The sequence below is a fragment of the Denticeps clupeoides genome, chromosome 4, assembly GCF_900700375.1.
Source record: "Denticeps clupeoides chromosome 4, fDenClu1.1, whole genome shotgun sequence".
NCBI classification, from domain to species: Eukaryota; Metazoa; Chordata; class Actinopteri; order Clupeiformes; family Denticipitidae; genus Denticeps; species Denticeps clupeoides.
In genome coordinates this window covers 24112686-24128141 of record NC_041710.1, presented here as the reverse complement: position 1 = coordinate 24128141, position 15456 = coordinate 24112686, and the positions used below count along the sequence as shown (strand labels likewise).

The 15456-nt window shown below is 43.0% G+C and overlaps 1 protein-coding gene across 8 annotated transcripts in view; it reads left to right on the top strand.

Annotated features, from left to right (window-relative positions):
* mtus1b (microtubule associated tumor suppressor 1b) overlaps window positions 1–15456 on the top strand; it is a 31604-nt gene that overhangs the window by 6007 nt on the left and 10141 nt on the right. For 3 of the 8 annotated variants that reach the window (XM_028976862.1, XM_028976863.1, XM_028976861.1), the window contains exons 3-7: window positions 1066–1252; window positions 3161–3370; window positions 4663–4803; window positions 6911–7018; window positions 15021–15265. In XM_028976862.1, the coding sequence (XP_028832695.1) occupies window positions 1066–1252; window positions 3161–3370; window positions 4663–4803; window positions 6911–7018; window positions 15021–15265 (891 nt within the window). Of the gene's footprint in view, window positions 1–41; window positions 1253–3160; window positions 3371–4662; window positions 4804–5171; window positions 5289–6910; window positions 7019–9123; window positions 9807–12251; window positions 12324–15020; window positions 15266–15456 lie in introns of those variants that run through there. The other 5 variants (XM_028976864.1, XM_028976868.1, XM_028976865.1 and 2 more) reach the window with 5 other exon arrangements.

The following is a 15456-nucleotide window of genomic DNA, read 5'->3' as shown; positions in this document are numbered from 1 at the left end:
GTTCACGCGATCCACCCGTTTATCATGTGTGAATCCCTTTATCTTGCATTTAATGACAAGAATGATGTTACCGTTGGGTTTTAAATGGTACAGCCATTAACTGCAATGCAAAGTAATCAGTTTTTTACTCTTCCCCAACTAAGGCAAGATGGAATCATCTGTATGGTTGTGCTGCCATAAATGAGACAACCAATAATTATAATACCGGCTTGGTTTGTGCAGGGCACCTAAAGCGCTTGCGCTGTGAAGCGACGTACCCACGAAATTAGGGGTGCCCGACTGGCATGATTATGTTTAGCGATCCACGTTACACCCCTCACGATGCTGAACCAACAAGTTTCTCCTCGTACATGTTGCTGCCTGACTGTGCAGTACTGCGGTTCAGCCTGGAAGGTTCTGTTAAGGCATGGTTACGCACAGTGTCAGTAAGTGAAGCACGCACCGCAAGAACGCTACGGCGGATCAGTAATTGCTGTCTTAGACTCCAGGAATGCCGTGTCAATCTCAGCGTTCTGTTTCGGAACGTGGTTTCGTCGGCTGTCAGCCGCATGTGGTTAAGCAAACAGCGAGTTTTTTTTTTTTTTTTGCAGTTTAACTGTAGGACCGGCGTGTTGTTATGCGATTTGCAGGCATTTGACATTGTTACAAGAGAAACAGAAATGAAAGAATGACGGGTTCGAGTAAGAGGACTGGCAGTGTCTGTTTCCTCTTTTTCACTCCGCAAACTGGCTCCATGTGTTCCGAGTGTTTATAGTGAGGGGGAAGGCGAGGGTGGAGCGCGGAGCTGTTACTGGAGCTCAGCGAGAACAGAACTTTTTTTTTTTTTTTTCTTCTTCTTCTCTCTCGTTCGGACTCGTGTCGTTCTTCCCTCCCTCTTTCCCTTCTCTCGCTCTCTCTCTCGCTCTCACCTCCCACTTTTCCTCCTCCCTCGTTCCTTTCTGACGCGGCTGCTTCGAGCAGTTTTGCCCGAACTCCGGAATGGCCAACACCATGGTCACCCTGCGCAGCTCTGAGCTGGGACCCATGGGCTGGGAAGCGGTGACTAAACGACAGCTGTTTCTGCAGAACGTCTCCTCCAGGCTCCGCTCCAAGCCTGGCCTGCCCGCCGCTGTGCTCGTCCAAGTGTCCTCTTCCCTGGCATCAACTACCACCGCGGCTCAAGCCCAAAGACCCAAACCCGGAGGCACCGGGCGAGACGGCCGACCGAGTGGGACCGCGTCACCGCCCAGGGGCCGGACGATTCCGACAGGGGGTGAGTCGCAGAGCCCCTGCACGAGCGCCGATTTCTGGTGCTGAATCTGTACCGTAATCCGTACCCACCGGCTTTCCTCTCCCTGCAATTACGCCAGTCCGGGCAAGCTGACGCTGTAATGCCAAGTTAAACGCTTTCCACATTCCTCTACCTCCACCTCACACACGCTCACACCTACAGATGCACTCAGGATCACGCACTGCGTGCCAGGGAGCTGCTAATACTTCTACCATACGTCTCTCAAGGCCTGTGTGTGTGTGTGTGTGTGTGTGTGCGCGCGCGTTTATGAGAGGAGGTAAAGTGGGAAGCATCTGGTGTTTGAGTAGAATGCAGAATCGGACTCCGCAGTGTTGTGTAAGCACCAGCATGGGTGTTTTTCCTGTTTCTCTCCTCCTCCTCCTCCTCCTCCTATTATTTTTATCTGTTCTCTCACTCTGGCTGACACTTTTATTTTTATTTTTTCAAACCCAGGTTGGAGAAGAGTTTCTCTCATGCTTGTCACTACACTGAACCCACATTTCCTCAGGAAATGAGACCCCCCCCCCCCTCCCCCTTCTTTTCTTTTTTTGCACTTGTCTTTTCATTCTGTGCTTTGGACTTTGCCTGAGGGCATTTTCTTCCATATGAAGATTTGTTCATTTTAACAAAGGACTTAGTTGTGTCTGGAGTTGTCTGTGCGTATGGACACAGAAACATGCTGCTAGTGAATCACAGAACAATTGCGTATTTAGAATTTACCATATTAAAGAGGATCCCTTTCAGGCATTGGATTGTCATACTATAATTTATAATAATCATGACCGTATTTATTAACCATAATCATACACAAAAGACAATTCTGCTTTCTTTCTTTGTCAGTTCTATGGTTTAGAATTTTTGACTTTGGGTATATTATCTGCTGATGTAAATGTTTCAGGGGTGGCCCATTCATATTTAAACCCATTAGTGATAAGCACCATGCCGCTTTACTATTCCCCATTTAAATCTTGTAGCTTAAGTTAAGGTTAATGAATTTAATAGAAAAACAACCATAAAGGAACAGATTATGCATTTTAGGAGCTTAGGCTGCTGATGGAAGTGTAGTACCGCATTGTAACAGCAGAGGGCCGACAAGCAAAGGTGATGTTTTTTGCCTCCCACTCCTCTATTTAGATTAATGTGTCTCAAACTAAAGGACTGTTAAGGTCATCACCATGGTTACCTGCTGAAAGTTTTTTTTTTTTTTTTTTTTTTCTTTCATGCATGCATGCATGCATGCACACGTACAGTTTGTTCTCCCAGGGTGCTTAGAGGAAAAGTGAGTCACTGAGCCTGGAGGGTGTGATTTCTCCTGTTAGGAAGCGTGTGTTGTGAGGAGGAAGAATGAGCAGGAAGTAGTAAGGGGTTCCCACAACAGAGCTCCAGTCCTGAGCCATTCGAAGGCAGCTTGTATGGAAAGCGCCGTAGGCACAAAGACCAGGGGACTATGACTTCTGGGTTCGTGTGGAGGATTCCGAAGGATGGACGTTCCAACTGGGCAGCACCTTTACATTCTTGCTCTCTCTCTATTTCTGCACCATTTTGAAGGCCCGGCCATGCTGCACATGCCTCTGTCTGCCCTTCATCTGGGCTGAGAGGTTAAGCTGCTGGAAAAGTTGCTGATGCTCCATTCACCCTCACTCAGTGTCACATCTGCAATGCAGTGTGCTCGCCACTGCTGACATTTTTTTCCTCACTCCCTCTCCCACCTCCTCTACGTCTCTCTTGTAATGCAGTTTAAGAAGCTGGATGACCTGGGAACCTGACTCTGCTCTTTATCCACTCTATATGTCATTTTGTCTGTAATATGTATGTCTTATTGTATTTGTACAATATTATTAAATATTATACATTTACACCCCCCCCCCCCATTTACCCATCTGGCTCCAGCCAAGACTCGTATGACCGAGCGAGTCACAGCAGCTTCATCAGATTCCCCAACCACAGCGCCTGCCACCTCCAGGCATTCCCAGATTCCTGCTGGTGCTGCTGTCGCCCGCCTCCCCAGTGGCTCCAAGCTGCCAGTCAAGGGCCTACCCACGAGCCTCAGCTCTTCATCATTGGGCAGCATAGTCAGCGAAAGCAACCCGGCTGCTAAAGGTGAGGACGAGATGTGGGTAAAATGGAAGTCACTGTTCAAAACATGAGTCAAGCTTGATGTTTTTCCCACCTACGTTCATGCAGCCCACCAAACTACAGTGAAACGTCTGTCTTCTGTCCTTGTAGTTCCTCTAGTTCCTTCTCATAAAATGCTTACATGAACCGTTGCAGTCCTCTAACCCTGGTCACTTGTTCCCTTCTGTCCACATAATCCATGCCCCACATTTCTGTAACATTCCAGAATCTTCTCTTCAGCACAGAGGTCACATCTGGATTGACTTTATCCATGTGTGCTCCCTTGACCCAAATTCAAGGTGGGGGTGGGGGCATGTCATTTCAGCGTTTAAATCTGCGGGATTAGAAGCACTTCTGCAGTTCTGTCGCTACAGGTCTGCTGGGTACAGCTGGGATGATCTCAAATCAGCCATATTCTCATAACCGCACTATATCATAAGTGTGTTATGAACTAATGGACTCTCTGTTAGTTTAGAGTGGATTTTCTAACAATATTACTTAAGAAATGTTTGGTCAGCCCTCCAGGTCAAATCTTCTTTCTGGATGGAGATGCAGTCATAAACTTGTCTGATTTCCAACATTCTGTATTTTAAGGATTATTTTGTAATCTTTGTTTTTGGATCTGGGACCATTTTACATCTCCGTTCCATTTCTCATGCCACATCAGGTTATCAGTGACACACCACTAATGCCTACAGAATGAATTTTTTAGAGGCGCAGAAGCCCAGTGGTCACAAATAGACACTGATGTGGGGCAGGGTAGCGGGTCGAGACACAGAACTGTGGAGGAGACAAGAAAAGACACGTAGCCCTAAATCAATCACCCTGTGGTGAGTGGTAAATATAAAACACCGAAGATGCAGATACCACAGTCATCCCAGCATTCACAGCAGTGCTATTTGAGGACGTGTTGCTCAATCACAATTACTGCACAAATGCCATTTGCTTCAGTAAGTGCAACATGTGCAATCGGACAGGGATTTAATTTACTAAACCTTTCTGATTCTCTATCTATGGGCCTGATAAGCAGCTTTTAATCAGTTTGTAATCATTAAACTGCTCCCGCTCAACAGTCTCCCACATGAATAATGTATGCATTTCTACAGCAGTTTTACAAATATAAAACTTACAAAAATACAAATGTGTACAAATGTAAAATGTAAGACCTTTCATACAATCCAGCAACATTCTTTGCGGTCTTATTTATTTATTAATTTATCAATCTAGTGATATACATTTTTGTAACGTTTTGCTTTATTTCTGAATTACACACTCAGCTCTAGGTACCAAGTCTGAGGAGAAGCCCAGCTGTGCAGCACCTGCAGTTGGATCACAGGTCACCGGGAAGCCGCCCACCTCCAGACCTACGAGAATCCGGAACAGGGCAACCTCGTTCCATGAGAAGAGCTCCTCAACAGGTGAATATCTGTATACACACGAAAAATCACATAAGCTTGTAACCAGTTGTCTTTGGTATTACCTCTTGGTGATCAATATTAGGGAATTAAAAAAGTGAAGTTAAATAGACTTTTACTTATATACATTAATGGCATTTGGCAGATTCCCTCATCCAGAGCGACTTACAACATGGTTTCATGTTACCATCAGTGAACCATGAATACAATCATTTTATTAACTTCATAGTTTTTGCATAAATCAGACTATAAGAAAGCTACAAGTTAGTCTAAGTATTCCCTAAAGAGGAAGGTCTCAAGATGCTTCTTGAAAATACTCAGTGACTGAGCTGTTCTGACCTCAAGGGGAAGTTGATTCCACCACCGAGGGGCCAAGACAGAGAAGAGTCTAGATTAGTATTTTCCTTTTACCTTCAGAGATGGAGGGACCAGGCGAGCATTACTGGAGGCTCGGAGTATACGAGGTGCGGTATAATAAGGGCAGTGAGGTAAGATGGTGCTACTCCATGTTTGGCTTTGTAGGCCAGCGTCAGTATTTTGAATACTGTAGCTACTGGGAGCCAGTGGAGGGAGCGTAGCAGTGGGGTGGTGTTGGAGAATTCGGGAAGGTTGAAAACCAGTCGTGCTGCTGCATTTTGCATTAGTTGTAGGATGGCATTCAGAGGTAGACCTGCTTGGAGAGAGTTACAGTAATCCAGTCGTGAGATTACTAGAGACTGATCAAGTATCTGGTTCCTGTGCCGATAGATGGTTATATGGTTATCCGTCTGATAACCATATAACCATACTTGGTTTCATTATAGGGTCTGTAGAGTACATCATGGGCAAGTGGAGTTTCCATCGAATGTTGCTAGACTGGGATTTCCAGTTGTTTTTGACCACAAATGCAGTTGAGATGGTCCTTGATTTTCATAGTAAATGTATTTAAATGTAAATGTGCTCCTTGTGCCCCGGTGTAATACAACAACCAGTGGAAAATCAAGAAATTCACACACATTAACTTTAATCAGGTCATCAAGACCATTAACATTTTTACTTAAACGTTTCACCTGATTTACTGTGGTGATGAGTTCAGTTTATAGAGATGTAATTGTTTTTTTTTTTTTATGTAATTGTTGGTAATACAGTGATTGATTAAACAGAAACTATTCTCAGTCAAATAAATATTTTGCTCTGGATTTGATGGTGGAATTTTTGGAATGTGACTCTGCAACTTCTGCTTTTTTTTTTTTTTTTTTTTTTAGCAAGAAAAATAATCCTGCACATAATCACAAGTCAGTGAGTCAAATAATACGTCATCAAAGCATTTTTGAACATAGTGACAAAACCTACTTTTACAATGAATTGTTGGCATCTATGGTTTCTTTTTCTGACTGGAGCAGATTTAGCAGGTATTTACAGTTTACATCTGCTGGCCATGCACCCAGGACCTGTTAAGAAAGACACGTGTGCACCAGATCAGCTAGCAGAATTCACAAGATATCTAACAAAAGATTTTTAACAAGGGTCATGAGGAAGCAAGTGTTTTTTTCTGTTCTGAGTAGTATCAACTTCTATAGAACATGGATTCATGTGATGTTAGCTGAACTGACTCAACACGGCACCTTTAAAACTATAGCTGTACATTATGCATAATCTCAAAAACATGTTAGGAAACAGCTGGAGGGCAAACACATCAGAGTATATTTTAATGTTGTTGCGCCGATGGATGAAATAGTTGCGGGTCTAATGAATGGCACTGACACTGAATACTAAATTTCTCCAGGGAGACTTTCTCTGTAACTACTAACTTTATGTTGCTCTGGATAATGGCATCTGCTGAAAAGCCATAAATGATTTTGTTTTAAGGTCCTTCATAATGAAATAAGATTGATTGGTTGTTATGAAATACTTATGCTTTGATAATAAAAATGTGGTGGGTATCAATTGGCAGAGGTGTGAATTTACTGCCTCCTCACACATTTAGGGCTGTGAGTTGACCCCGCCTCAGCCAGTAGAAAGCGGCCCATGGTCTGCGCCAGACTTCCGTTTCACCTCTGTTGCTCTGCTCAGGCTTTGATCGTAGAAGCCAGCTCAATGGGATTTGACTACTTCTCTTGTGTGACTGTAGTGATGAAGACTCCAGTGATGGCTGGACATGCGTTGTCCAAAACTACCCACAGTCCTCTGCAGAGGCATGGCTCTGCAAGGATGATCCGGCCTTCTGCTGCAGTCATGGGTAAGTAAGTCGTCGCCTGGTTTCTTGTTTTGCTGCTACTGACTCCTGAGTCAGTGTCATTCTGTGTGTGTGTGTGGGTGAATGTTTCATTCTAACCTTCCTCTTGCCTTTTACAACTACAGATACACGTCCGGTTGTGCTGATCTGGTTTTGATGTCCATGTGTAGTTTATTTGTTTTCTGCCCCGCTGTGTAATCCATCCCGCTCACTTAATAGGCCAGCAAATTTCCCTAAACGCTCATTACGCTCCATCTGAAAGGAAGTTTGTTTATGTCTCTCTGGGACCAGATGACTTGCTCCGTGTAAACACGCGTGTGTTCAGCGGTTATAATCACTAATGGAAACCACTGCAAGGCCCCACAATGCCCCCCTTTAGTGTGTCGTTCTGTAGAATTGTGCAATGTTATTTTCAAAAGCACAAGCTGCATTCCTGCTCCCACCCTTCTCCTTTTTTTTTTAAAAGCGGTTTTCACTGACTGCATGGTTAAATGGAATTCTGAGGCGTTATTTTTCCAGCTACGATTTGTATTTTTATTATACTCACAATGGAGGCTATTCTCTAAGCAGACACTGGGCCAACGTGTGAGCTGGGGAGGGGGCTTCTCTTTTGTTTTATTGTTACTCACTGGAGCAGGTGTTGCTACCCACTTTCACAGGGCCGAGTGTCTGCTGGAAAAGCTCTCTCTCTCTCTCTCTCTCTCTCTCTCTCTCTCTCTCTCTCCCTCTCCCCAGACTGGAACAGTATTGTCGCTGTGCTTTTTACACTGTTGTTGAATGCACTGCCAGCTCGCAGGTTAAATTAATATATTTCCCCCTTTTTGCAAATTTTTTGCCTCAGAAGCCATATTAGTGTGCGTGTGCGTGTGTGCGTGTGTGTGTGTGCGCGAATGCTATTGTGTGTTGTTCTGTGATTCAGTCTTCCAGTCTGGGAGTCTCCACACCAACTCGGCCTTCACCACAGCCTCTAATTTAAACCAGACCAGTCAGGGGCACAGCACTGGTATAGACAGACACGCTCATCAAGCACAAGGGTGTCAGTCAAATAGATACAGCTCTTCAAACGTCGTAAACCTGTCAGCAAAAATATTCCCATTTTTATGTGTTATACCGCAGGCGTTCAGTCAAGTACTTAGAAATGCCTTGAGAGGAACCCTCCCCCAATAACGCTCACCCCGCCCCTTCCTTCCCCACCTCTGCCTGATGGAGAGGCACGGTGTCGGCCCTGGTCCTCAGAGCTGTGAATGTGTGGCTCTAGTTCCAGATGGCTTTGATTAGCATAGTCCCGGCATGTCACTCTTCTCCTGTGAGTCCCCAGAGACCAGTCTTGGAGGCCTGTGCATGTTAGAGTGTGTGTGACTGTATGTGACTGTGTGTGTGTGTGTGTGTGTGTCATCATCTACCCCCTGGACTGTTTTCAGCAGTGCGTTTGCAGCATGTCCTCTACATTTTGATTCTTCAGACAATTTATGGGTTTCTACATTTTTAATGATTTAGATAAATTATAAACATTAGATAAAATGATCTAAATATAGATGATGTTTATAGATGTTTATTTGCTGAGAGAAATATTCTTTTCTTTGTGACTTATTGTTAATTTGCAAATACAAAGACACAATGGTGGACAAGCACCAAGACCCACAGGCCTTTTGGAAACGCTCTATAGAACATTCATCCATTAGTATTCCTGGGCATGATGTCTGTGTGTTTGACTCTCTCCGTTCATTCTTCCTTCTATGTCACAAAGACATCCTTTGACTGACTGCTGATTTTCTCACACACACACACACACACACATCACAAAGAAGAATGACCTCAGAATAGCAAATGGAATGAGGCAGGACAGGAGAAGAGGAGGAAGCCAGAAATCTAGACTTAATTTCTTTATTTAACCCTCCATCTGGTGTTCCTGAGCGTGCTTGCTTAGAACCACCATCTCTTGCATTTGTACCTTTCGTCGTCTCCCTCTCCACCTCCCCCTCCCCCTCCTCTACTCGCCCTGACAGTGAGCGGGAGGGAGAGAGAGAGAGTGAGAGAGATTACTGTCGTCCCGCCCACTCCCTTCTCTACACGCTCTCCCCGTCGGTCCTCCTCCCCCTTCCGTCCTCGGCTCCCCTGCCTCCAAGCATCGCTGTGTTTGTGTGTTATTCTCGCTGCTGTGATGCTGAAGCTGAGCTTTGTCTGTGTGTGAGCGACTAGACCAAAAAGAAAAGAGGATTATTTTCTCTTTCTCTTCTAATATGCGTGCGCGTGTCTCGTTTCTGGGGCTGTAAGCGTGCGGGTTACGGCAGTGGACGTCGTGGTTGTCTTTCGCAGAGGGGTTCCATTTTTAAATTAGACTTGTGGCACTGCTATTATCTTCTTTTTTCTTGGACTATATTCCTTTTGGAGGATTTGGAAAACCTGCATACTCTGAACACTGAGTATTGTCATATTTTCTTAATTGTTTTATTTGACTTTTTTTTTTGTTCTTTTTTTTCTCTTCCCAACCTCATTTTTGAGATGTGGAGCCAAAACCACTGACATTTTTGAAGGATATATAATACATTTTATTTATTTATTTATTTTTTACATTTTATTCATTCAGTTGTTCCTGAGCTATCCTGAGAGATTATCTGTCGTGCTTTTGCCTGAACTGTCTCTTCAGTGTGGGACTTTACTTCCATAAACATGCTGTGGTCTCCCAGACTCTCGCTGTCCAACTTCCATGTGAAGTTGACAGCCAAGGGATTATTTCGGAATCTTCAGCTCCTGTCAGGATGCAAGAAGAGCACGGTGGTGTTCCATGCAGGTCTGTGACCTCCCTCCCCCTCCCCTTCTGTAGCGCTCCACACCTTCTTCTCCCTCCTATTTTCACCACAGTGGTGCCCCCATATCACCAATCCCTCAGTGTTGTTCGTGATCACCATAGAGGTTTACAAAGAATGCTTTTGTGTGTGTGTGTGTGTGTGTGTGTGTGTCTGTGTGTGAATGAACCAGTCAAGCCATGACTGCAGTGGGGTTGGTGTGGAAATTAGTGCATGTGGTGCCATTTCCTGTAGTGTCCATAGGTCAGGGACGTAATGTGTAGAGCTTCCATTCGAATGCTTGTTTACGCTGATTTTTTTTGCTGGGTGGGTTTCATTTCTGTTTTGTTAATATTCGCGGTAGTCATTCAGGTTTTTCTGTTTCAAATAAGACCTATAGACCAGTGGTCTCACATGTTTTGTGATTTGAACATGGTCTGTCTGAAAGGTTTAGTGACCTAGTTGTGTGTTTTGGCAGAAGGAGCAGTAATGTAGGTTAGTTCAAGCTTTCATCACCCGCGGTTCAAGCCAGGATACCATTTCCACTCTGCGCTAGATTCATCTGGGCCATCTTTTTATTTGTTTTTAATCTGTCACACTCTCTGTTGAACTAACCTTTTTTCTGTTAATCAGTCTACGGTCTATTCCGTCCACCTATGTATTAACATTTCAGGTATGGACGTAGGCACTCCTGAATAATTGCTGAGTTTCTGAATTATTTATTAATGACTGGGTTAAGGTAGATTTTTTTTTTATTCAATGCTTATTTGTTTAAAAAATATTCTTTTTGCCTTTTTTTCCCCACTCTGAAGTTGCAGTTATATATATTTGACCCCCCCTACATAGATAAATTGAGTATTTTTGCCATAGCTGATGTGATGCACTCGACTTTATTTATTTATTTTTTAAATTTTAAACATTTTAAAATGTTGTGCCCATAACTAGTGGTCAGAACTATGAACAAGTGACATATATATGTAGTACTTTTCTTGCCTTACTACTGGGTACTTTAATATAAAGTTATGACAAAAGCCATACAACCAGTTTGAAAACATCCCATGTGATGCACGGGATGCAGAAAACTAGTCTCACGTTTTAATACAAACTTCCACTTTTTCTGTGAACTCTATAAGCATTCAGACAAAACTATTGCATAAAATATTTTGTATAATGGGTGTCAAAATTATGCAACACTTCAATAAAATAATGTTTGTGCAACACCAATGTACACAACTAAAATGACCAAGATGGTGTGATGTATGGGACAACAATGTCACTGGTCTAAAGGTAATGCTGTTAAATTTAACATACGATAGCCTGTACTAAGAGTTATAATGTGGTGCATTGTATGAATATTTTAATTAAGCCTGATGAACTATTCAATATAACTTTGAATGTCTGGGTTATGATAATAATTTGCTTTGGAAATTAGTAAAAAAAAATTTACATTGCGAGAGGTGTCAGCAAATATTACCGGCAAATGTCTGCAAAAATATTTTGTTTTCTAAATAAATTGAAATTAAGTAATGTTTCACATTATCTGAGTACCCAGCTTACATATAAGGACAAGTAAAAGTGCAAATATTAACATTTTCCTGAGAATTGCCCTTTTCTAACATGGCGTAACATTCATGACGTGTCTATCCATGTGTTTCCATGGAGACTGTAATGTGGGAGGGTGTGATGGCGTTGTTACTTGCAGATTGGATGTGTTAACATTTGTAACCCATGTGATTCTGCAAAAGCAAGCAACTGAAGAGCTCATGTCCCTAAATATGTGATTTTGCAGTTCTGGGTAAAACACGTATTCTGTCTTCATCCGTTGTGTAACCAGCCCTCTTTCATTTTGGCGCAACAAACACACTGCTGCTGTTGTTAATGTATTTTTCCGCAGAAATTAAATTTTTATTTATTCATTTTATATCCCACCTTGTTCAAACATCACACATCTTTGCATGAGTGTGACAAAAGCTTGAAATAAAGCATAGATCCTAAATGAGTTGCTTATTCTGCTATAAATTGTTTTCCCAATTGATGCTGCCTACTAAAAATGCAAGGCAGGCAAACTCATGAAACAACAGGACAGCAAAGACATCAAGTTTTTATGGATTCATTAAAAAGGCCAACTTATGTAAAATTTTAGGCGTCTTTTGTCTTCCATTAAGGAAAAACAGATCAGAGAATGGCAGTACATAACACACAGGAAAACTGGGGATGGTAGGGGATGTCCACTGATAAACCCGCCCCTTTATATGATCTCCCCTGTACATTATATACGATAACATACCCCCATGTCTATTACCACTCCTTAAACGCACTCTGCCTACCCCCACCTACACAGTACCATGTCCTGAGTGTTGGACCTCCCACCCTCTCTCTGACTCCCACATGTTGTAATAGCAGCTGTAATACAGCAGCCAGTAATGGTAACCTTGGTGTTTTTATTACAGGCCGTGGAGGTAGACGCCTCTCCCACGTAGACTGGTCCCAGGCATTCGGCCCCCCCAGTCAGCATCTGCTGGGTAACGTTCTGCTTGCAACATTGCCGCCACAGACGGATTATAGTTTTTCACTCGCCTCCCTCTAAGTGCTCAGAACTGCACACTAATATGTCAGTAAGAGGTCTCTGAAATCTGAAACAAATTCACAAGGAGCAAAAGATTACATGACCATTTGATGAGAAGGATAAAAAGTGGTGTCCAAGAACGAAATGGCAGTTGAAACATACTGTCAGTAATGTAAGCAAGCGCCATAAGTATGATAAAGGACGATAGACGTGATTCTCCTACATGGGGAGGCTCTCGTTGATGCGGGCGGTAGATACTCTCTGTGAGTTTCAGGATGTTATTGCTTCCTGGCCTCGCTGTTCTGCAAGTTAAAGAGATCTTTAATCTGGCCAACTCCTGCACTGTGTTTTTGTTTTGATACGTGTTCCATCAAAGTCTAGTTTCTCTGAGGAAAACCCAGTGAAAGAGATCCTGCCTTGCACCCTGGGACTGGTTTGAGGGCGCGCTGGCATGTCTGTGCATACACTTGAGGAAATATTTTCAGTTAACTTTTTTTTTTTTTTTTTTGTCTCTGTCCTTAATTTGAATATATGTTTGAGGGAAGTCAGTGAATTTCCAGCTCAATGTTGTTTGTATCAGGTCATTTATAATGTCATTGTCCATTTGAAAATGATCAAAAATGTGTTCAGTGATTTTCATTAGAAAATCATGAAAACAGTTGCGTTGATTTAAAGAAGCAATAAATATCATAGTAGCAATTCTTGTGGTTGAGTCTCAGCAGATGTGTCAACTTTGTCAATGACTTTGTGAGTCATTCTATTTTTTTTATTTTTTTTTTAAACCCATTTAATTTTTTTTCTTAAAAGTTGTAGCACAATACATATCTGTTATCCTTGGCATAATCAATGTGTGTGTCTGTATGGCTGTGTTTGTGTGTGGTTTGAGCTGAAGCGTATCTCCTGCCTGTGAACCCTCATAAATGGTCATTATCCTTGACTCAGAGTGCTAATTATCTGCACCTCACAGGAAACAAGCAGCCAGATCTAGGTGGGCCAGAAAAAAATGTTTCTCTGGTCCATTTGTACAAAATTAGAATGTACTCGCTTAATGTTTGATTTGGGCCTTTGCTGTAAATTCTGGTGACGTCACTTTTATTAGGTTTCATCCCATCAGAAATAAAACAGCATTGGTGTTTTGCATGCACCAAATTGGAATGTTTCCCATCATGCCTTTCACACAGCTACAAGGCAGTCAGTCTCGGCTGATATGATAAGAGCTGACTTTGGCTGCTTTTTCTCTGTGAGCTATTTGTGTTCTGTTTGATAGGGGTGGGCTGGGGACGAACATTTTATGCATTATGTTGCGTTTCCTTTTGGCAAAGGCAATCTGTAGAGTGAAGTCAAATCGGGTTGTGTTGGGTCTGTGCCTTTCTACTTGTACCATATTCTGACCGGAAAGGAGGAAAAAAGCTTCTGAATTTCTGAATTATTCACAAGGAATGCTGCTCAAGACCAACGTGAAGCTATTCATTGCTATAGCTATTTAAATTTAGCATTTTTATTTTCCTGTTTTTATTCCCTTGAAGTTCTTCAGCATGTGTTGAGCACATTCATGCTGTAGAGTGATTATTCCTTGTAAATGGAACACACATTTTTATTTTATTCATCCTGATTCTTTTACTATTTCACTTGAAGTGCACATTGTGTTTTTTTTTATATATTGCAGAGTTGGTTCCTTTGGGATTGTGCTGTAGAGCACCATAAATTAATGCTCTTCATCAAAGATGTGATCAAAGACGAATGAGTGGGAGACAGGCTGTGTGTGTGTGTGTGTGTGTGTGTGTGTGTGTACGTCTGTGTATTGTCAATTACAAAGAGCAATAGGTGCCAGTCATCAAATGTAACATTAAATCTTAGATTAAGTATTAATCTGGATGGAATACACAAAGACATATAATAATGTCATGATTGAATTCAATAGCATTTCTACCATGATTGTGTGTATGAATGTATTTTTTATGTTTTTTTTCTTGTACATAGCAAAGGACTGTTAGCAAAACTACCAGCAGAGGGCAATCTGCAAAAATGTACTCTGTGTGTGATTTAACCTGACATTACTGTGATCCGAGACTTGCTGTAGGCTGTTCGTTCCGTTTATTTTGTAACACTTTCACAGTGTGTCCCATAACTAGAGGTCCACCTGTAGAGTAACTAATAGACTAGATCTCGTCTAGACGGAGGTGGCGAACACTCGGTGTAATTCTGCTTGTTTGATATGTGCCCGGTCATGAAATGCCACTACAGCCTGGGTGTAAGCCTGTTCTCCCTCGCTCTATGTTCTCAGCAGAGTAGGCATTGAAACCTCTCAGCGAGATCTATTTGTCCAGGCTAGTGGAAGATTTATTGGTAATGTACTGTCCATGCGCTCCAGATGCCCCTGCCCTCCCCATCTGGGTGTACAGTGCATCTTCATTACGGCCTCATCCCATAATGCATCTGGGCCCATTTGTGATTGTTGACTGGCTCAAGGGGGTTTCAGAACAGAGGCGGAACAGTAGAACAGTAGCACAGGGCGTGTGCTACTTGTGTGTGTATGTGTGTGTCTGCACATCTCAGATTTTGTTTTATGAAAAGTATACCCCTATTCTCTCAGTTGGGGAAGGAAACATGCTGAACGTTGTGGCAACGCTGAAAGGACATTGCTCTTTTGCAGTGGACAAGAACAAGCCTAAGGGATCTCCAGCAGCAGCAGCAGCATCGCCGCGGGCAACATCCTGCCAGACCAGCGTGCAACCAGGACCGGCAACTCCGCAGGAGGAGAAGCCCACAGTCGCAGCCCACCACTGCCTGCAGTGTGAGAAGAAGGGCCAGTGCATCCAGCAGCTGCGCAAGCTCCTGCTGTCTGGCACCCGCCGCCTCGAGGCTCTCGCTCTGGTGGTCCAGCACATCTTTGCTGAGGTGAGGGATGCAGGATGTTGGTTTTCACTGGACCAGCGTTCATTAGAGGAGGGATATCATCGTTTACCACGGCGTCGTATTTCAGATCTTTCTGATTTTGTTACTGTAGATGACTGATCGATAGATTTCCCGTCTATGCTGTAATTGCTGCTAGGATCCATTAGCCGGTAGGGTTAGCATACCACCCAAAC